The 22,646-nt window shown below is 40.0% G+C and overlaps 1 protein-coding gene across 8 annotated transcripts in view; it reads right to left on the bottom strand.

Moving 5' to 3' along the window:
• Nucleotides 1-346: 346 nt before the first annotated feature.
• PIK3R1 (phosphoinositide-3-kinase regulatory subunit 1) overlaps nucleotides 347-22,646 on the bottom strand; it is an 89,919-nt gene continuing 67,619 nt past the window's right edge. For 4 of the 8 annotated variants that reach the window (XM_053295626.1, XM_053295625.1, XM_053295628.1 and 1 more), the window contains 9 exons: nucleotides 12,829-12,931; nucleotides 12,013-12,111; nucleotides 11,726-11,906; nucleotides 10,782-10,907; nucleotides 8,655-8,797; nucleotides 8,367-8,543; nucleotides 8,196-8,264; nucleotides 6,662-6,835; nucleotides 347-4,724 (listed from right to left, as the gene is read on the bottom strand). In XM_053295626.1, the coding sequence (XP_053151601.1) occupies nucleotides 4,535-4,724; nucleotides 6,662-6,835; nucleotides 8,196-8,264; nucleotides 8,367-8,543; nucleotides 8,655-8,797; nucleotides 10,782-10,907; nucleotides 11,726-11,906; nucleotides 12,013-12,111; nucleotides 12,829-12,931 (1,262 nt within the window). In that variant the 3' untranslated portion in view covers nucleotides 347-4,534. Of the gene's footprint in view, nucleotides 4,725-6,661; nucleotides 6,836-8,195; nucleotides 8,265-8,366; nucleotides 8,544-8,654; nucleotides 8,798-10,781; nucleotides 10,908-11,725; nucleotides 11,907-12,012; nucleotides 12,112-12,828; nucleotides 12,932-14,249; nucleotides 14,551-16,446; nucleotides 16,478-22,646 lie in introns of those variants that run through there. The other 4 variants (XM_053295633.1, XM_053295632.1, XM_053295631.1 and 1 more) reach the window with 4 other exon arrangements.

Below are 22,646 nucleotides of genomic sequence, written 5' to 3'. Positions count from 1 at the left end.
AGAGAAATGTAACTCCTAGTTGCACCTTTGGTCTCAGCCAGAATTGTGGCTTATGGTGTCTCTGGTTGGAGTAAGTTTGCGGGGCTTTAAACCGTGTATAATCTCATGTTGTTTCATCCAAAACAGTCACTTGGATTTGTACATAGATGGCAGATGGTATCAGAGCTGTTCAACCACTGTGAAGTCGGTTAACTCATTTCCCCCTGCCAATATTTGAGATTTGGGTTTTTTGAACTCTTATACTACCATCCTTTACTTCCTGACAACTTCCATGTATTCATCGGACAACAAGCACATCCAAGTCAGCCACAATCCACTGCCCTCATTGAGGATGCAACACATAAAGTGCCGTTTCAAAACAACGTTTATTCTGCTTGAAGACCTAGTACAATTTTTAAAGCAACTGAAAAAACAGGACACAGCTCCATCAATTCCAGAAAGCCAACAACATTTTTTAAGGAGGCGCATTTGTTAATGTTGCCTTTTAAAGGCAATTTACAACTGACTCATGTAAGCCTCTGCCTCCCTAAAAAAAGAAAGAAAATAAAAAGATAAAAAGAACCATCAAAAAACAAAGGATTTTTAAAAAATGTTTTAAAGACATTTAACAGAACAGAGCTTAATCTTTTTAGGGGGAAAGATCCAAGAATATAAATAGCAGCATTTTGGGCAGCTAATGCAGTCTCATAGGGACAAATGGCAATGTTAACTTTGTTGTAATTTCCTGTATGGCCCATTTTAATCAGCTCCTACTAAAATGATCTTTTTAGAAAGCATATTGCATCTTGAACCTTGTCCCATGGGAGGCATTGGGCTCGGAACTGCCCATTCTGAAAGCGATCCTGAACAAAAGCCACCTTAGGAGTCGCTTTCCCAAACGAATACCATGCATAGCAAAAAGCACTGTGTTAAAATAAACTGATGTTCTCCCCACTGAAAAACATCAGAATGATTTATTTTCAAGCATTGTAGCTCATTGTTAATTACAAGACAAAGCCACTTTTTCTACATAACAGCTGACACAAAAACAGGAGATTTGGCTTTACACATTAAAAAACAAATTCTAGAAACATCAAGAGTTGACCTTTCCAAGCTCCCTGTGTTCTTCAGACAGGTTACTTGAATTCAAACAGATGCACCCAGGTCATTCACCCTTCAACAGTGAGAATCTTATGTTTAAAAATTTGTGTGTGTGTGTTTCTTTCTTGACACAAATTAAGAGATGTTAAAATATGCTTCGTTTAATATGAAATCTGCATGCACAACAGACTTCCTCTTTATTAAAATCTCATTTATAAGCTCCTAGTAATCTGAATTGAAGTTATCTCATTGTAAAGAGCACTCCAATTTATCCAGATTCCAAATCATCAAAATGATTTCTTTTAACAATTTGTCTCCTGCTGCATGGGCTCAGAGGGCATTCAGGGCAGCCAATGACATAAAAATCCAAATACTAGAAGTACAATTAAGAACACTGCCCACCAACCCAAGTCATATGGATATATGGGGAATTTGGAGAAGAGAGTCAATGTATGTTTCTGAAAGCTGCACTTAAAATATGGCTTACTCACACTCTCTCACACACACAATCGCATACAGAAGGTACACTGAAGACCACCAACCCTAAGCTTCAAGTTAAGGAATCCATAACTTGTTTTGTCTGTAGTAGCTGTATTCATTATAGGTGCAGCGTGATATAAACATGGCAGTTCATATTCCAGCAGCCCTGTAAAGTTACTTTTGTAGCTTAGGAGTTTTGTTTCTCTGCATCCTCATGCAGAAAGGGAGATGCATACACAGACATAGGCTTCTGCACACACACCCACTGCTGGTCTGGGAACTGCATACTAAAAAAGGTAGTGTGTGCATGCAGTTCCCAAGGCTCAACCATTGTTTCCAGCACTAAAGAGGCTGTACATGTGGTTCCCAATACTGGATTGGCAACTGTGCACACAGCACCCAACAGTCAATGGTGTCAAATTGATCATCTGTTTTTTTTGTGGGGCTGACCTAATTCAGGTCCCACCTTCCTCACTCCAAAGGGGCCTAGATTCAGGCTTCTCTCCCCGCTGAAAAGCTCATCAGAGAAGATGCACCAGCCATCTGTTTGGCAATTAGTTAAGTGCAGGCATCTCGTCGATGTGCACTCATATCTTCTTCAAAGTGCATTTTGGTCATATTAAAATTATTTGCTATACAGTGATCATTAATAATTTGCCCTCCAAGAGTAATAATCAAAATAGAGCAAGATTCTTTATACACTATGTTGTTATAGTATTGAAAGGTTTAATGGAAGAGAAGAAATGAACTGATTAAAATTGGTGTAGGTTTGGGTTGATCTTTGCTACATGACATGAAATGTGATTCTGAGCCCACTTCCTTCGAGCAGACCTGGCATGGTCCCATTGACTCAGGTGAGGCTAATCCAATACAAGCGGATTGAAATTTGTAGCTTGTGGCTACAGTCTCCACTCCCCCTGGATTTTTTTTATCAAGGCCTACAAAATCCCCACTGACTTTTTAAAGACTTTTAATCGAGCTGGGAAGTATGCTGAAATAAACCACATTCCTCAGGAAAGCAAAGTCAACAGGTTATAAACAAACTCCTCACAGCATCAGATATAAAGGTAAACAGAAGGAACAAATTGGTTTATTCATAGTGTCACCACACAATAAAAGATATATCTACAAGTAGTCCTTAATGCTTCATTTTAAGAAGCAAAGATTGCCTAAAGGGGGCAAAACCAAAGCAACTCCACTGATCTATTTTCCTTTTTGCACTTTCACTAAAATAAAACCTTCCAGAGTTCCTAAAACACGAATCCATAAAACATAAAAATACAGCCAAGGTTTTTATTGTGTTGTTCAAGAAATGAAGAATTTGGTTAAGTACTATAACACTGAGGTCTTACATTTCTTTCATTACCTTTAACCTATAAGTACCTGATTTGCTTAAAATTGCCCTTTTAAAGTAACAATTGTGGAAAGTAAATGTCACAGAAACAGGGCTTCCTAAAATTATCCGTATTCTGCACTCTGTTCAGGATAAAATGAAATATAGTAGCCAAATGCACACATGATTTTAAAAACAACAACACAATTTTTCTATGTAGCATAAAAAGTACTGATGCAGTGTCTAGAATTGTTGGTCAAGATTCCCTTGATTTAGTCTGAAGGATCACGTTTGATTTAACTACTCTAGTATAGCCAATATTTTTTCCATCTGTTCGTCTGCAGCATTCAAAATAAGATGCACATTTATCTTCTTCCAAAAACAAACAGAACCAGGACAAAAATCTAAACCACTCTGTGTTCAAAAATACTGGTATACCATGATCTGAAGATATTTTTCAAGCAGTTGTTGGACTCAGTGATACTTGTATAATGTTCATATATTTTTTATTGAATAAAGCAGCATTGAAGCTTATCAGGCACTGCCCAACAAAATATTTAGTCAAAAAGGAAATCATGGTTTTTAACCTTGGCTAGCAGCTCAATGCTGTATAGAAAGGGGGGGGGGACCCTGTTAAAATAGTTCATAGTTTTATTCCGAAGCTAACTTTAACTGGCATCCTGTACATTTCTTTTTAAAAGGGGGGAAAGGATGAACAAAATGAAAATTAACACAAAAATGTGAATTGTGACCATTCTGAGACAACAAAAAGAAAAAAGAACACCAGAAAAAGCTTATCCTCTAGTTACACTTGAAACTAAAATACAGCCTATAGAAAATGAAGTATTGCATAGCAGTGTAAGGATTCAGCTTTCGGCAAAACAAAAAATGAACAGAATGAATTTGGTATTGACAGTATCCATCTATGATAGTTAGTCATCCAGTACTATGTACATTTTATATACTGTATGCCATAAAAGTCCAGTTTTCTTCAGTCTTAAATATCTTCTTAAAACAGGATTTTAAATGTCTAAACAAAAACACTTCCTGGCACTTTTGTTATCACATCTGTTTCTCTGATAAACATACTGTCAAAGTCGTTTAAAGTGTCCCTTAAAAATGAAAGTGCCATTCTGCTACATATCATTCACCAGAAAACCAGCCATCCACAACGCTGGGCCTCTGCATCCACTGTGTGCAGCCGCATCACTCAAGTCACAATGGAGAGATTCTTCCGCCACTTACACAGCCCCTGCCACACTTTGGGGGTCTGTGGAGTTCCAACGTTTGAGCTCTTAAAGCTTCAAAAGAGATGGTCAACAAGCACCATGGTTAAAGGCCTCTATGTCCCTGCAGGGAGACAGGTGTAGCACTTCCCTCTCTCTCTTGTGTTTTCTTTTGCGCTTAGTTTTTTTCTTTTTTAAAAAATAAGCACTTTAGATTAAAAATGTGTGTTCACAGCTCTCAACTACGATCTCTCCCACTGCGGTTGTGAAGAAAGCTTCAGTCCCATCTGAAGACAGACAGCTTTGACACTTTAGCGCCAACTCATGAGCATTCTCTACCAAGAGGCCTCAAGATTGTTGAGTTATCTTTGTGGGCGTTTCATAAAAAGAGACAAACCCCAGAGTATTAACATCTTCATCGCCTCTGCTGTGCATATACTGGATAGGCTAGTGTGACGTTGAGAGAGTCATTGTGCTGTACAAGCGATGTGTGTTGATAATGGAGCACCAGTTCTTTCAGTGAGTTGTACAAGTTATATGGCTCTGCAAATCCATACCCAGTAGGTGTTTTGTTGATAACACAGTGCTTCACTTCGCCATCCACACTATAAGAAGAAAAAGAAGGGTTGGGGTTGGTTTCCTTGATTATTTTATCTTAGTATTAACTTGCCCATTACATAAGCTTAGTATTAACTTGCCCATTACACAAGCACACTCTTGGATCCATTAGTACTATAGCCTAAAGTATTGCATAGTGTTGCATAGTGCTACAAGGGTGAAGGAAGGGCTCCATCCTTGCAGAGCAGCTGGGAAGAAGAAGAGCTGTGTTGAAGGCTTCTTCTGCAGCTAGCATGGGGGGAAGGGGAAGCAATTTTAGCTCCTTTCCCCTACCCCCAGATGTCATTTTCACTTCCAGGAATATATCCTTAAGGGCTGTACAACCATCAGGGACATATTTATGGACGCGAAAAGGGCTTTTGGAGGTAGGGGAGAGAAGGGAAAATAACTTTCTCCTCTGTAGGCTGCAGAAGAAGCCTTCAACACAACTAATCTCCAGGCAGGCACTTTATGAGGGAGGAGCCTTCTTCAACCCGCATAACTACGCAGAAGATCTGGAGACTTCAATTACTTTTCTTGTGTTTAGTCAATAATATTTTGCTACTGGTTAATTCAGTGACAAAATGTACTCTTTCTATGTGGCACTTCTGATATCTCAAAAAATAGTTCTTCTTGATTTTATAAGTATTGGCACTCATAGAAATTGCCAGTGCCTAGTTTCCAGGGATCCCCCTTTTCCACCGCAGCCTTCTATGCCACACCATTCCTGAGGCTGTAGTTGGGAGGAGGGACAAGGGAGAGTGATTGTGTGAGTGGCCCATGTTTCTCATACTGTAATACAATCTCCAGTACATTGCGGCTCTATAAGAAAGGCTTCCACTACCACTTGCACCAAAATTCACGGCATAGCCCTAAGTCATTTTTTAATTTGGATAACATAAGAACAGCCCTGCTGGATCAGGCCCCAGGCCCATCTAGTCTAGCATCTTGTTTCACACAGTGGCCCACCAGATGCCTCTGAGGAGCCCACAGGCAAGAGGCATATGCATGTCCTCTCTCCTGCTGTTGCAACTGGATCTAAGCCATAACTGTAATAAGGAATCATCCACTTAAGAACTTATTATTGAAGAGAGCGTTCAAACTAATGTCTTCACCCAGAAATGAAGCTAGGCATACATGGCTCAGTTCTCCAGCTAGGTTTGTAAAAAGGTTCGGTGAATATTTAGAAAATGTGGATATTTAAGCAACACATGTTTAGAAGCAGTGGAAACATTGCAAGGCGTACACACGTGCATTGGTGGAGACTTTGCTTTCAGCAGGATTGATAAGCAAACTTCTAGATTCAGCAGTACCAAATACATTGGTACCAAACACTACTGTGACTTTTTTTATGGCTTTAAGTTCTTGCACACACATGTTTTCATGATATGGTAAGTTGTAAACTTTAATAAATAATAAAATTTCTACTGGAGAGAAATAGAGGTTATTATATTGAAAATAAATCTCTTTACCTTTGCAATTACCAACTTTATCCCAAAGCTAGAGCTAAATATATATATTTTCAGTGTGCTATCCTCTATTTGAATGCATAGATCACCTGAAGGCTTGAAGGGTATCTACATACGTAAAAACTTCAAGCCATAAGCATTATGCCCAAAGAATTAATTCTAACTTTGCTAAAGTCCCTTGAAAGGCAATCCAAACAGACAGGTGCCCAGGCATGAACTTTGGCTAATCCCCAGGAGGGAACAAATTTAATAACTACAAGGAGGACAAAGAACCCCTGTTGGTGCACCTCATTCTTAAAGTTGGTGCAGAGATGGTATTATTAAAAGGGCTGACCTGAAATTCTATAGCATATTCTAAACATTTTGTTCTGGCACACTACTGAGTTGTAAAACTCTTAGCAGATTTGCAGGGGGGGATATAAATTACATGTGCAGTCCACTGCTTGAGAAACAGAGTAATACATGTGGATACATACACGACAGAACAGGCATAGCAGCCCTGTTTGCTACTTTCTCGAACAAGGAATGTTCCGTCCCGTTTTCCACGCAACAGATTTTCAGCTTGGCTTCTGTTGATATTTCCCACATTCCACATTCGCTCATCATGATGAGGCAAATCTTCATCATCTTCCACCATAGAATATTGGCTACTTGAAAGAGAGCAGGGGGACACAAAATTAATGACAATTCTATTCAAATTATTTAATTTAGAACCTGAAGTTTGCTCTACCAGCATTTTCAAGCAGTTTCTTTTATTAGGTCAAAGTTTTCTGCCGCTTTGATGAAGACCAACAAGCTTCCAAATTATTATCTATCTTCAAGATTATTCTCCAAATTTGAGAAAACATACTGCAAATATAGATTTCTTTTCCTGAGTGTACAAAACAAATAACCTGTTCCTGCTCAGAGGTGGTGGTTGTTTTTTTGCCATGTAGCAACTCTGATATTAATGGGATCTTTGACAGCTTCACATTATGACAACAAACTAATTACACAAATGTAATATGCCTATGACATTTCCAGCCAGCACTTCCAGTACTGTCACCACTAATAGTTCTGCACTGACATCAACATTAAATAGTTAAGCATTAGGTGATTTTTAGTTTACTAAAATTTCAGCATAGTTAAGTCTATGAAGAAGTCACACAGAATGCAAAGTAGTAGGAGCAGGCCCAGGAGTAATGCAGATTATTCATGAAAACAAGGAGTAAACAGCACTGGAATATCCTTTTTTATTCCTCAGTAATTTTTTTAAGCCATTTGCTTAATTTTGTGGTATAAAATGAAGACTACTGTATATATTTTGGAAAACTCAAAAGTTGCTTATTCTGAATATTGGTCTTGCATATTCCGAACAGCCTTCAAACATATCCTTCCAAACAATCTTTTGCTGAAAGCCTGTTGTGCTCTCACTCACTTGCTCCAAACAGTGAAAGTTATATCTGGCTATTGCAAATCATAAATGTAGGTCAACAGAAGACTACAACCCAGTGACTCAGATACACATGTAAGCATTGTGTGTGTAAGGGGAATCCCTATATGCTCATTGACCACTTCCTGGTGCCACAGATTTAGATGATATATCTATTCACAGCCAAAATTATGATCCAACCAATTACAATTCCTTGCATGCCAATTTCATGTAGAATGAAGTGACATGAAGAACATCCATCTCTATTATTATCTTAGTGGGCAAACAGAAACTGAAACACACAATGGCAAACATCTGGTATCAAGGCATTGGCAGTCGGAAATCTTTAAAAAAAATTAAATTTGTCTTCTCCTTTTGGGGGCAGGAGCAGGGGGGAGGCCTTGTAATTGCCAAGGCCTCAAGTCTGAATGCTCCAGGGCCAGAAAAAGTGACCTTGATGCCCCAGATCATTTTCCTGGTGAAATGAAATATCACTTTCCCAGCAGTATAGGACCTTGTAGAAGACAAAAACTAATAACTCGTTGGACTAGAATTTAACTGAGATACCACATATGCTCAAAGAGACTTTGGATACTTACTCTTCTGTAATTTCATTGCCAAGCCACTCATTCAGTTTCTTCTGCCGAACACCCTTCTGAGTCAGCCACCTGGAAAGTAATAAGACATGGTTAGTGGTGATAACATTTATAAAAATAAATGCATGCTATAGAAATAGTACACTTGAGGCCAGGCAAGTCATAGCTACTTACAACAAGTACTGATCTCTTGTCTTTCTTAGTTGTATAAGGTCTGGTTTAATGCTGTTCATGCGTTTGTCAATCTCCCGGTATTCAGCAGCTTGCTTCTTTAAATCCTCTTCCAGTCTATGCCGGCTGTCCACAATTTCACTGATTCGAGATTTCAGTTTTTCATAATTGTGCATAATTCTGGAGCAAAGAAGTTGGCATGTTAGATTGTGGCCAGATTCTTTCACAGCTTTACTTTTTAGGCTATTTTATTTTTTAAATATGAACTCTTAAGCATGCATTGCTACTAACCTTTGTATTTCTTTCTCATTTCCTTCCCGTTTAAATTTTTCTATGTATTCTTTGCTGTATCTTTCCTGTGTCTGGCACTGTTCTTCAAATATTTTTATGGTTTCATTAAATGCCTCAATGGCAGTTCTTTTCATTTGAATTTCCTGGAGGGGATAAATATTGCAGTTTAGTTTTAGTAAAGTGATTGGCTGTCCTATATCTGAAGGCACTCTTTTTCCAGGATAGATAGATAGATAGATGGGATCCAAGAAGCACCACATCTAATTCTAGCATGTCCAAGGGAGAGTTGGGCCTGCTTCTCTCAAATAGAAGCCCTCCCCACTGCCATAACACATGGCATACTGCTTTGGAAACTGAAGGGACATTTAAAATAAATTTGTGATACGGTCAACCAGTATGAGGAAGGTCCTCTGTTTAAAAAAGACAAACATTTTATGGGTCATGCCCAAACCATTGGGCAACCCTGAGGTAGTTCTTGAAATACTAGCCCTTTTACAATTTACTGCTTTAATGCAAGTTTATAGGAAAGACAATGAACCATATGTATGTACAATACAAACTCAGTATCACAAGGCTACTTTTAAGGTTTCTCCCAATTCTATTTTGGCCTTTATACATGCACTTTATCAATGGTTTTGCTGTTGAAAGTACCATAAAGCAACTTCCCCAGGATTTACATCCAGTCTAGTTGCTGCTGAAAAATCAACAGTGAAACTGAAAGCACTTCAGGAGTCTTAATGTTACACTCTGAGTCTGTTCACATGACCAAGAATGGGAGAATAAGAGGCAGAAACCCAGCTAGTATAGCCCATGAGAACCCATGGGAAGCCCTCCAACTCAGCCCCTTCAAATATGAGTAGCCCAGATCCTGTAACTGAATTTTTACCTAGGGAGGACAAAAAGAGGATCTGTCTTATCTCAGTATTTGCATTTCCCTTTCCCTGCAACTCCTGGCAACCTACGGCCATGTTTGTCATAGTGTGCTACAGCTAGAGGGGCCAACAGCTAGAGGGGCCAACAGGAGACAACTGCTGGTGCACTGAGGGCTGCCTGTCCCAGTAGACAGGCAGCAATGCAATGCATTCTGGGAGACCGTGGAAGATCCATTTCTCATAATAGAAACCACAGTTGCTCTGATCCTCTGGTGAGTTCACAGATCCAAATGAAGGGTCTGGTCTTCTGTGGGAATCAGGGTAGGGACTCTTCCCTTTCCCAAACCAGCCCCAAATGATCATGTGAAAGACCTTACTATGTACTTCTATCCTCCCAGTCAATGCACATTCACCCTCTGAAATGTTTTGATCTACTTCCCATAATGCTCAAAATTTCACTGCTGAAATTCTCTAGAGACAGAAGTTTTCTTTCATATCTGCAAAGCCGTCCCACCAACTTGTATTTTCAGTCGCTACTGTATATTCGTTATGAATGGACAATATTAATTTTCCTGTAACAAACCATATTATTCTGAAGGCTAGCAATTAATATTGTGCTATTGTACCTGGAAGTGACTAGAGAGTAGATTACCTGCCATGAGCAAAGAAGTCTTTAGGATAAGAACATAAGAACACCCCTGCTGGATCAGGCCCAAGGCCCATCTAGTACAGCATTCTGTTTTGCACAGTGGCCCACCAGATGCCGCTGGAAGCCGCAGGCAGGAATTGAGCCTTTTCTCCTGCTGTTACTCCCCTGCAACTGGTACTCAGAGGCATCCTGCCTCTGAGGCTGGAGATGGCCTCTAGCCCTCTAACTAGTAGTCGATCATAGACCTCTCCTCCATGAAGTCATCCAAACCCCTCTTAAAGCCATCCAGGTTGTTGGCTGTCACCACACCTTATGGCAGAGAATTCAAAGGATACAAAGTGCTTGCAAGAGCACCTCCCAAATCATTGGATTACAGTGGTTTATAAATGACAAAGCTATTTCGACCTGGTCAGATAACTGAACCACATGCTTTTCTTTTAAAACAAGAAGCTCAAAGCTCATCAAAGCAGTCTGGATAAAATCTCTGAAATTTCACGAAACTTTAATCTCAGGCTGTCAACACCAGCCTTACTGAAGCAAATGGGCCCTGCTGTGGAAGAATGCTCTGTAGATTGGGTTTATGGTTTGGCATTTAACACCACACACCTGAGATGTTCTTGTGTAGTCTTCATAGAGTCTGTCATATTCTCTATTCTTCTCTTGGAACTGGATGTTATATTCATGTAATTTCTTGCCAACTGCTTCAATGCTATCCTCTTTAACCACTTGATCCTGGAAGGATAAAACACATGGAAATACATGCAGTGAAGGCATGACTTCTTACAATATTAATATTTATCATAAAACAATAATTAGGCAAGAAAGAGTTGTCATTTGCAAAGAAATGAAAATTCACGTGTTATATCATTCTATAGCAAAAAGAAAGGGATTCTGCACACAACAGAATACACTGGCTGACATCCAGACAAATGTTGCAAACGTTAAAACATGTTTTGTGTGCACAGTGGGGAGAGTGATAATTTCTGCCAATCCCCCTTCCTTCTGGAGCTCTCTGTGACTTCCAAAAATGTGTCCCTGATGAACCCATAACCCTCAGGGACATATTTTCAAGAGTTACAAAAGGCTGCAGAAGCAAAAGGGGAATTTGCAAAAATCACCCACCCAACCTGCCCCATGCTATATTTTTTTGCATGTGCAACATTCGTCTGGATGTCAGCCATTGTTTAAGGTTTCACCATCAAAGAAAGTGTACACCCCATCTGTACTTTGTTGTGAAATACTTATGCGTGTTAGAAGCTACTTCTTCAGGTACAAGGACAAACACATGTCACAATAAGCTTGTAAGCTTATTCTTTGTTTTTGCTAGTGCATATTATCATGGTTATTCTCCTGAAATTTTCATTATTATACAAATAACCTAATTCTTAATTTAATTATTCTCTAGTGGATCATTTAAGTGTGACTTCAACAGTACCAACATTTTTAAAGGCCTTTATTCCATACTCCTCACAAATTAAAGTTGCTGTTGCTAGAAGATAATCTGGTAAAATTTTATATTCAAGCAGAAGAGAGAGAAAAAGTAATTTTACCTGTTGATATTTGGAAACTGGGTAAAGCAATTTAACATCCAATTTGGGGTTATACTGGGCTAAAGACTCATTTCGGTAGTGGTTTATTAGCTCAACCACAGAATTGAACGTTAACGGATCAGAGAAGCCATATTTCCCATCTCGGTGAAATATTTTTATTAATTTATTATTTCCTCCCTTCCTGTAAATAAAATTTGGAAAAGGGTCAATCATATTTACATCTAAAATGTTGGTTAAATGAATTCCCACAATAGCAAACAATAACAACAATATTCAATTGTCCTTACCTTAGTGTAAGTGTATAGTCCCCATGCATCTTGGTTGAGGCATCTCGTACCAAGAAGGTACCATCGGCAGTGTCACGAAGCTTTTCATTGACTTCTTCCCTGTGATGGAACCAAAAGGAACATTTGGTTTTGTTTCTTATTCTACAGATACTCTCCTTATCCTAGGAGCACAGTTTCCCCTAACTAACCTTTCAGTATTCTGGACAGTGGAAACATTTAGAAAGAATTCTAGTTACTTTTTATTGATATGAAATATTAAAAGGCTCTGTCTAATACTGTTATTCCATTGGAATAGCTCTCTTTCAGCTTGTTTGAAGAAGTCTGTGGCATTGATAGCTTATGCTATGGGCTATCAAGGTTAAAAATAGTGGGCATGTTATATATATATATGTGTATATATATATATGTGTGTGTAAATATATATATATATATATATATATATATATATATACACACACACACACACACACACACACACACACACACACAGTCTGCTGTATTAACTCCCTATCAAAAGTTTTAGCTTTAGCGGCAAAAAATGATGTCAGTACTCTTGATATGTTTGCAAACACTCTGTGCAGTAGTAGCAAATTAACAGGGACATTTTAGAATATCTACCTTTGGTTTATTTTGTCTTTCTAGCTGGTTGCCACATGCTTTTTTAACTTTTTAAAACTGTGCAACCTAAAGATTGTGGTACAAACATTTTAACCACAGAATTTCCTTTTAAATAGAGGATGCATTCTATAAGAGCATTTACTCTCAAAGAGCATATGTATATATTACCAAGATAAAGGGATCTCGAAATATCCTTACCTTGAGATATCTCCCCAGTACCATTCAGCATCTTGCAGAGACATGTTGTTATTCATACCGTTGTTTGTTACAGTATTAGGCTTTGGAGGTTTAGGAGGCAGTGCTACAAATGAAGCAAAAACAACACATCTTTAGCCTACCTGTACAAATGAGGCAATATGATAAACAATAAAATATATCAAATACATTTCTGTGTTAAAAAAATAATTGCAGTTTCCCCCTTTTTTTAAAAAGCAGTAATATTTTTGAAATCTCTCTCTCCTCTCCTTCTCGAGAGAATCAGGAAGCAAAATACATTCCTTAGTAAGCAGGTCCTACAGTAATCTATATATTTCAGTTACCTAAAAGTCTGATGCTTCAAACCCAGGGGGAACTGCTCCTCCCCTGTTTCTATCAGAAATTGCAATGTAGACTTAAGATGTAACCTGAGGCTTATTTCCACCTCATTTCCCATCCCTTGAGTGAACATTTATATATTGTTGTATGCAATAAAATGTATCATACATATCCCACCGGACCCCTCCCCACCACCACCATATTTAGTCATCCAGGAGGAATTATTTGTTTTCTTGCTCTGGCACCAGTGTGGGCAATCACAATCAGCAAATCCACAGCACTGCTGTATGTTTTAGGAAAGGAATTGGGTTTCTCTGATCCTCCGCATTTGGTACAATGATCTGCCAAAAACACTTTTAAGGAACCCAGCTGCGACCCAAATATCCCTGGCTTAGCATTCTGTAGTATAAAACTGTTCAAAAATGGTCAGATTGATTAAAAAACCACATCCCTTTTGCTCAATGTCAAAGCTGAATACGTATAACAGTGGGTGCCAAAGAAGATACTGCAGCATTCCTGGCTTACTAGCTAAGGGGGACAATACTGGTAACAGGATTTTTAAAAAAATCATCCAAGCTTTTTAGTTCAATGTTAAGTTCAAACCTGCTTATCTGTTTCAATGCATGCAAAAAACCCCAAACAAACATATATTAAATGCAGGCTGTATTTTCAGAGTTTCAACACAACCTAATGATTTTCCTATCCTGTCCTAAATAATTGTAGTTCTAACATTAATAACAGTGTCCAATAATGTAAAATGCAGGCATTGTTTTGAGAAAAGCACTTTTTTTAACAGCATTGTTATCTGTCATGACACAGAATGCAGTGCTATTTTCACTATAACAAAACATACCTACAGGTGAGAGAAGAAACTAAAACAAAAATCACATGACTACAATTACAGTTTCATAAAGCAAGCCAAAATGAATTCCGTACAATAATCCTTGCTGACTCCTCCTTCCATGCACTAAAACATAAATTAAATTCAATGACAAAGTTAACCCTAAAAATCTGATTCAGCTCTAGCAGCAGCTATCGCAACATACAAAATATGCTAGCCTTCAACAACAACACTGCAGCATTACCTGGCGGGTCCATTTCTATGTAAAACATCAAGTCCGTGCCACAATTTATATCAGTTCTAGGATAGTCTATGTCCAGTTCTTCCATGTTCCATACAGAGTTGTACATTTCAGTTTCAGTGAGTAAGCTCAGTTATAAGGAAACAGTCAGGATCTCTTTGTAATGGTGTCTTGGAATTCATTTTAAAACCTACAAGGGGCTGCACTGTAACCTATTACATCATAATCCCCAGCCAATCATGTCAAAAATAATGTCACTGGACCACTCCTGTTTCATCACTTTTGTTCTTCATTGTTAATCTCATTACAATTGTCATTCCAGAAAGCAGACACACTTAAACAGAATTGTGATCGGCACCTGATCTTATTTATAAAGACGACTGAATGTGTTCTCAATTTACACTGATTTTTCTCCTCCCCCCTCCCCCTTAATCTTTTCTGTCTGCTGCTTGGTACAGTCCACTGCTGCTGGCAGGTTGACAAAAGGCTGATACGCTGCAGCAGGAAGCATTTTCTCTCAATACAGTAGAATTTCTTGGTTTACAGAGAGCTGGGCTGCCTCTCAGTTACCCCATTCGAAGGCATCTTTCTAGCAGGGATTAGTGACTGAAATCCTTTTACGTACATTTTGAAACTACCATGAGCATGATTTTTAAAGGTGGGGAGGGGGATATGATAAGAAAGTCTGGAGGCTCCAAACATATGATAAAGTGCCCATTTTGTACACTTGTGTGATCTGAATGCTTAAAACACTCAAAATGCCTTGTACTGTTACTAATAAATGGTCCCCAAGACATGGTTGTTTTGGTGTGGCTTGCAAACAGAACTGTATAATCAATAACTCACCAAGTATTTAAGTTTGAAATCCAGCTCTCCTGTATTAAATGCCAACAAGCTTCATTAAAACAGACAACAAATATCTATAATGCAGTTAACACAAACCAAATGGCATTTTGACTATTGCATAAATCTTACGAACATTACAAAGGATACTTGAGGGCCATATCCCTCAAGCAGAGGGATATATATGGTTAACAGTGGCTCTTTTGACCTGCTCTCATCAGATTTTGCCGTTTTGGCAGTTCCTAAAGAGCAAGGATTCTTGGGCAATCATTGCTGTATTAGGCTTAGTAGTTTCTAAACTCTCCTCCTGCAGACCCACTCAACTGAAGTGAACCAATTCGGGGGAGGGCTGGAATTCTTGCTCAGACGCCTCAGAAGATTCCTGCACATTATATAACTTGCCCTGCTGAGGGATTCTGGATATTTTACATATTTACCACAGCAGGAAGCCAGACATAAAGAAGTATGTAACTCATTAGTACAACTGTTGCCATGCCGAATTATGATACTGGCATTGCAAAGGGATGTGTATGGCAGAAATGCATGAACAAGCAGCTTCTTTGCATTTCCTAAGTACTGCACATACGAACGACCCCTTGACCATTTTTATCCTTGAAGGCAAGTGCGAACATGCAAGAACCTGGTTACAGCACCAACATCAGCAAAAACATGCACGCCCTCGTCACCATGCTCAAACTCTTCCGGCAGTAGCCTCCCACCCCTATCCATTTAGGTGGACGTGCTCCAGAGATTCCTTCCATTTGCCTCGTGTAACAGGACACTTCAGACAGTCCCAGACACAAGTGCAAACACTGAACTTGAGGGTTTATCCCACCTGCTATCCAAATAGCTGTGTTGCCAAGGTGCACTGCTCAGATTAGGTTACGAAAGACACAAAGCACACACAGCTAGCTAGCTAGGTAGCTACTAAGAGTCCAGCAAGACATACTGCAATTTTTATTCGCATTTTCCGCATACAGTGTAAAGAAGTGTGGGGGAGAAAAGAAGAAGAGCTCTCTCTCACCAAGGTTTTACTACTGGCTAATTTCTGGATAGCCACACTTGTATGATCAGGTTACCACTCAACACAAACTAGTCTAGCTTGCTTTGACACCATGTGGCAAACCAGAACGGGCAAGACGCAGACAGACAGGTGATTTTCCACTATTCTAACACACTGAGAGCAGGTAAGAACTTCCTCTTAACCACATTCTTAACTATGAAAGCATTAGTTCCTATTCAGCTTTACTACAGCACAGATTATAGTTAAATATATATATGAACATATACATTCATATAACCTCCTACTTAAACTGCTTTAACAGCTGGGGAAAAAGTCAACTCAAAAGTCACTTACTTTGTAATGTGTGCATGGCACACTCTCGCACTTTAAGTACTTGTATCCAACAATCTTAAAATTCCAGATTTGTAGGTAGTCTCTGCCTAGTTCCACAACATTTAGAAGAAGAAATATCAAAAAGCAAGAACAAAGACTCCTTGGATCCTGAAGACTTCTCGGAAACCACCAGGAAAAAATAGCTCCAAAAATGTAACTGATTCTTCTGGCTCCTTAAACCCAGAAGGAAAAAGCTGCAATGTGCACAAATCAGAGCGGGTGGGGGGTGGGGGAGAACCACCAAGTCCTTCTCACTTTGGAATGAATCAACTTCTGTGCTTGCTGAAACTATCTGCTCATTTGTTCATCACTGATTTTAGCACAGTTTGTTTTTTTTAAAAAAAGAAGTCCTCAGTAGCTTGCACGTCGCTCGGAGATAAAGATCTCAGTTTCATGATTAACTTGGGCAGGTTCAAATATTTGCTGAGCAAGGGATTTCAAGGGGGGGAGGGGGAAAAGGAGTCAAAGTCAGAGTTGTCATCGGCTAACAAGTGGCCAATGCAAAACGAACCAGTCTCATTTTAGCCAAGTAAATGAGAAGGCCATTGTAAGTGGCCTTAAAATAGTCTCTGTAACTGGCTGCTGCATGCAGCATTGAAGCAGATGACTGTCAAGAAAAGCATTATGAGCAGCCAAATACAGGAAGTGGCTGGGCTAGTTCATGGGTGGGGGGGGATAGAATGAAAGCCTCCTTGTAAAGTTCTGTGCCTCCCAGAGCCCACAAGCGCAGAAGAAACTTGTTAGCATTCACTGCACCACCTCCCACACACTTTCACCGGACCACAACGACAGGTGTTGTATGAAGGCTCATAAAATGAAGTCCTGCACTGCTGAGTCAAACTAAAGTCAGCTTGAAGTGCAGCCCCCTCCTCCATTTGCAAATGCCTCCTAGAGTAGACAGCCGCAGAGCTTTCAATTTACTTAAGCAAATGCATTATTTGGGCCAAATGCGGTCCTCAGCATCTGTGCAAGAGAAGGGTTTGGATGTGAACACGATTGGGTCAAATCAACTTTGCTGCATCTGAAGAGGCAGTGAGTAGATGGGATGAACGAAAAAAGAGAAATCCAAACTCCTGCCTTTATCCTTCTACTGAATCACTTACCCTCCAAGAGCTATATGCATGACTCAGTGTGAAGAATAAAGCCATAAGCCATCACTGAAAGGAGAAAGGGGCAGAGATAACCAAGCAATTCCTGCTCAATTCTGACAATGTACTCTAGAGAAATTCCTCGCACGAGCCAGAACTCACTCACTCTTTCTTTCTTCCTCTCTCTCTCTCTCTCTCTCTCTCTCTCACACACACACACTCTCACTCATTCACGCACTCACTCACTCACACACACATTTAGACACACAAAAGTATACTGTTTGACTTTTCCCCTATTTTTGAAGTTTTAAACACGTAGTCTATTGCATTCTTTGAAATGTGCTTCTCTCAGCTTTCCCCTGGGTACTGTTGCGCCTGGTACAGGGAGGGCACAGGAGGTGCTGGAAAGCACCATCCATGCTGGACACAAATGTTTGTGCTCCCAAGATTTCATCACCCTTTTGCTAATGTTACTTCATGGTACTGTCTCTGGGGGGATAGGAGTGGAGAGGAGACAGTGTGCCCGCGAGAGAACTGGAGGAAGAATGGTGCCAGTCTATTCCTGGATTATTTAAAAGACAGAAGGTGTCCCATACTTTGGTGCAGGGCTTCTGTGCTTTTTGCCTTTCTCATTTTGATTTCCAGGGCAGCGGAACATTTAGTGTTGCCCTCTTTGTCACAACCTGAACAGACACTAGCCCCATTCAGACATTACACTGTAAGGACATACAGGTGTCTCTGTACATGCAAATATTTTGTGTGAATGACTGTACATGTGCTTATTTAAAAAATGAACCTGGGTACAGGTTCCTTCAAATGCAGGGCACAGACAGGAAATGTACTACTGTGCATGCACTGAATGTAACAGGGCTGTTCACATGACTGTGCACAGGTGGCGGGAAGAGGCAGGGTTCAACCTACCTTCCCTCAGACAACCACTCAAAGCCTGGGCAGAGCGCAAGCCGTGTGCCCACACGACCAGCTCTGCTGAGAGCAGTGCAGATGAATCTCCATGCTGTTCCCAGCAATGCTGCTAAACAGAAGCTTGGGGTCATTGTCCCAGCCTCTGTGAATCCCACAATGCACCACATGACACACATGATGCACTGCGGGGTTCCCCCAAGAGACGGGTGCTCTAATCTATCTATCTATCTATCTATCACATTTATAAACCGCTCCATCCAGAGGGTCTGGGCAGTGTACAACAACTAGGCTAGTAATAGCCCAGCTCACACACAAGACTGCACTCACTCCCTGAACCTCAGCTAACAGCTGGGTTAAGAAGCAGGGCTAGGCTGCCCTGCCCTGCTGGGATTGAGCCTGATCCCAGCAGTTCTGCTGTGCAGCCTAATCCAGGTTGGGCGTCCCTAGCCTGGGTTAGGCAGCGCATGAGAACAGCCTCAATGTGTGAAAAAGGCCTTTGACTTGTGCCTGTCTCCTGCCTATTTCTTCCTACAGACAGGCTGGGAGCTCCAGCCAACCTTGCTTGGGTCCCTGTGCTCCAGCCACAAAACAGCCTACAGGTGAAACTCGGAAAATTAGACTATCGTGCAAAAGTCCATTAATTTCAGTAATGCAAATTAAAAGGTGAAACTGATATATGAGACAGACGCATTACATGCAAAGCGAGATAAGTCAAGCCTTAATTTGTTATAATTGTGATGATCTACAAGGATTGTAGAATAGAACAATATCGGACCTCTGAAAAGTATAAGCATGCATATGTATTCAGTACTTGGTTTGGGCCCCTTTTGCAGCAATTACTGCCTCAATGCGGCGTGGCATGGATGCTATCAGCCTGTGGCACTGATGAGGTATTATGGAAGACCAGGATGCTTCATTAGCGGCCTTCAGCTCTTCTGCATTGTTTGGTCTCATGTCTCTCATCCTTCTCTTGGCAATGCCCCATAGATTCTCTATCGGGTCAGGTCAGGTGAGTTTGCTGGCCAATCAAGCACAGTACACTGTATACTTTTCAGAGGTCTGATATTGTTCTGTTCTACAATCCTTGTCTTCTTGGTTCCATGTAATATTCTAATTTTCTGGGATTGTGGATTTGGGGTTTTCATGAGCTGTACGCCATGATCATCACAATTATAACGAATTAAGGCTTGACTTCTCTTGCTTTGCATGTAATGCGTCTGTCTCATATATCAGTTTCACCTTTTAATTTGCATTACTGAAATTAATGGACTTTTGCACGATATTCTAATTTTCCGAGTTTCACCTGTATATACTTGCTGGTTCAATACAGCTGTGATCTGTTTTCTTTGTGGTGTTGTGTGTTTGCTCTCTTCCTTTCTCCCTGCTCCTGTTACACAAATTGAACTAATGTTCGAAATATAGGGAAAGAAGGTAGTCTGGAAGGAACAACAGTACTTGGTTGGGAATCAGGTTTATTATACTCAGACTTGCATTTTGAAAAAAGTAGAAAGGTCTGAAAGAACAAGCACCATACCAGCTGCTTTTATTTTAATTTGCACCTCCCAACCTATCCTGTGATACAGCCTTGCTGTATCTGATTACCACCTCTCATTGACGTCTTTTGTGACCCTATGCTTGTGGAGCAACTGGTATCTTCTATCCTAAGCCCAGACCTGCTGGCCTGGGATCAGGCTGTAAGGGAACAGTATTAAAAGTGATCAAGGAAGCAAAGAAATCCTGAATTTAAGCATATGCAAATGAGGAGATGTTACTTTCTTATGTGTTTCACACATCTCCTTACATTTGGCTACAGGAAAAAAATGAGTACACAGGAAATTAGCTACTGGCCCTTTCAATGGGGAACTCAAAAATAACTGGAGGACACATTTGTATCTTCTACTTGACAACAGCTTAAGTATCATAATGACAATTTGCTTAAATTCTTCTCAATTAATTAGGTAAACCACTATTCATTACAGATAATTGTTGGCCCCAGTTTTTGCTTAGGTTGTAACAATCCATGCAGACACCAGTTCCCATCTACTATCCCGCAAGGCAAGATGTGATTGAGAGTCAGTGCTCACCTGTGCAGTTACACAAACGTATACAATAGCTGCATATGAGATTTAACTTCACAATAGGCCTATTCAACTATAGGTAGCAATGGGGATGCATAGGTAGAGGGAAAAGCCACTAAAGGGAATCCACGTGTCTTTGCATGATGCTGCATAGAGAAGGCATTGGATACAAAGATGGGCTGCGGGGTCATGCTCTATGGCTACGGTTACTCCCTTTTACAATAAACAGGACTTCCCCACGTCTTGCATAACTGGTTTTGCTGCTTGATAGATGGCACTTGGGAGACTGAGCCCACAAAGCATCTAAAGGCAGGGACTGAAAAGAGCATATACAACTCAGCTTCCATTGCACTGATTATCCATGTGATTAAACACACAGTTGAGATCAAGGAAATCACAGAAACATCTATAGTTTTCATAGTGAAATGAAAGTATTGACAAAATTTGGAATTCACAATTCAATAAATATTGAATAAATATTACTTATTCAAAGTGATATGCAACCTGGTTACTATTAGTTTATGAGGAGAGCCCTCTGCTGGCTGAATATTAGAACTTCCATGGGCTTAAGAGTGAGGGCAGGGGAGGAAAGAGGCATTAACACTCCACCTCCACCTGCTTGATTTTTCAATTATTGTGTTTCCCATGCCAAACCACTCAAACACATTTTCTCTAAGCACACATGACTCATGATAAAAATGCATACTATATCTATAGTATACATTTATAGTATACTATAGTATACAAAATCTATATGGTGCAACTTGAAAAGTATGATCAATTTATAACACACTTAAAGGCAGGTGCAAAATAGTCTATAATAGAAACATGTCATGTACTGATACAATCACTGTATTACCCTGTTTTATTTACTGCTCTGTGGAGTCCATTTGAAATGCAACAAGCATCAGTCACAATGAATCTATGTATATTTCATAATATCTTTCTGGAGGTCTGTCGCTTCTGATACAGATCTTAAAACTGTAGTTCAGCTTTTTCAGTCCATATGTATTTGTAGCCAAAGACATCTCAATAGACAGAAAAACTGAGTACAAAATGGAAGATAAGGGTCCATAACCTCACTAGTGCTGCCCCAGTGCAATGAGGTTGTGCTAACGCAAAGACACTGTGCTATGACGTTCCACAATGAAAGGAAGCTTCTGCAGTAGCAATTTTGACACATTGCCCAATGCATTGCACAACCTTGTATCTGTGCACAACATCACGGAACACCTTTGCTCAGCTCTGAAAACAAGTGTATGCAACTTTTCTTATTGTACTAGTGCAACTCTAGTTGGGATCCCAGACAAAGTTCATTCATACATTCCTGTCCATGATCTGATTAGTAGTAAAATATGTTTCTCACCAAAATCCTTTCAGATTTTACAAGAGATACCAGTTTCAGTGGCAAATGGAATGGCTCAGGCTAAGTTGAAGTGGATTGGTTACATCACTGTGTCAGAGAGTAGGCCAACTGGTCCCACTCCTGCCTGCTGCAAGGAAGAGTTGTCAAAAGAGTTTGACTCTTCAAATATTACGCGCAAACCAAAGAAATGTTCAGCATCTTGGCAGAAGGGTCCTCATTCCTGCCTATTTATCTGGAAATAATGACACCCCCACCATGGCCACTGCATACCGTATTTACCCAAATAGAAGGTGACTCTCAACATAAGACAATGCCTTAAAAGAGAGAGGTTAGACTGGGGGAGGGGGTAATCATAGATTCAGGCAAATATGGTAATTCTGCAACAGACTGCAAATACAGATCTCATTTATGTAGAAAGGAAAATGCACAAGAAACCTCTACTTTCATATTATGGCTAAGCCAATGTGCACACCACATTCTGCACACAATGTAATTAATGCACACAAGACATTCCACTACTCATAGAGGGTAATGGGAAAACCAATAAACACTCTGAAGATGTGCCTGAGTTTTCAGAGGATATCCACTTTATTTATTTTGGCTTAGTGCGTGTTGCTGCATATGTAACATTGTCCGGAGGGTGGCCCCACCGGTCTTACTGCCCCGCCTGGTCCGGCAACGACAGTGGCAGAAGCTTGGGCAAGG

The sequence above is a fragment of the Hemicordylus capensis genome, chromosome 2 (assembly GCF_027244095.1).
Source record: "Hemicordylus capensis ecotype Gifberg chromosome 2, rHemCap1.1.pri, whole genome shotgun sequence".
NCBI lineage: Eukaryota > Metazoa > Chordata > Lepidosauria > Squamata > Cordylidae > Hemicordylus > Hemicordylus capensis.
Note: the sequence above shows the minus strand (reverse complement) of the source record. Positions and strands in the feature narration are given on the sequence as shown.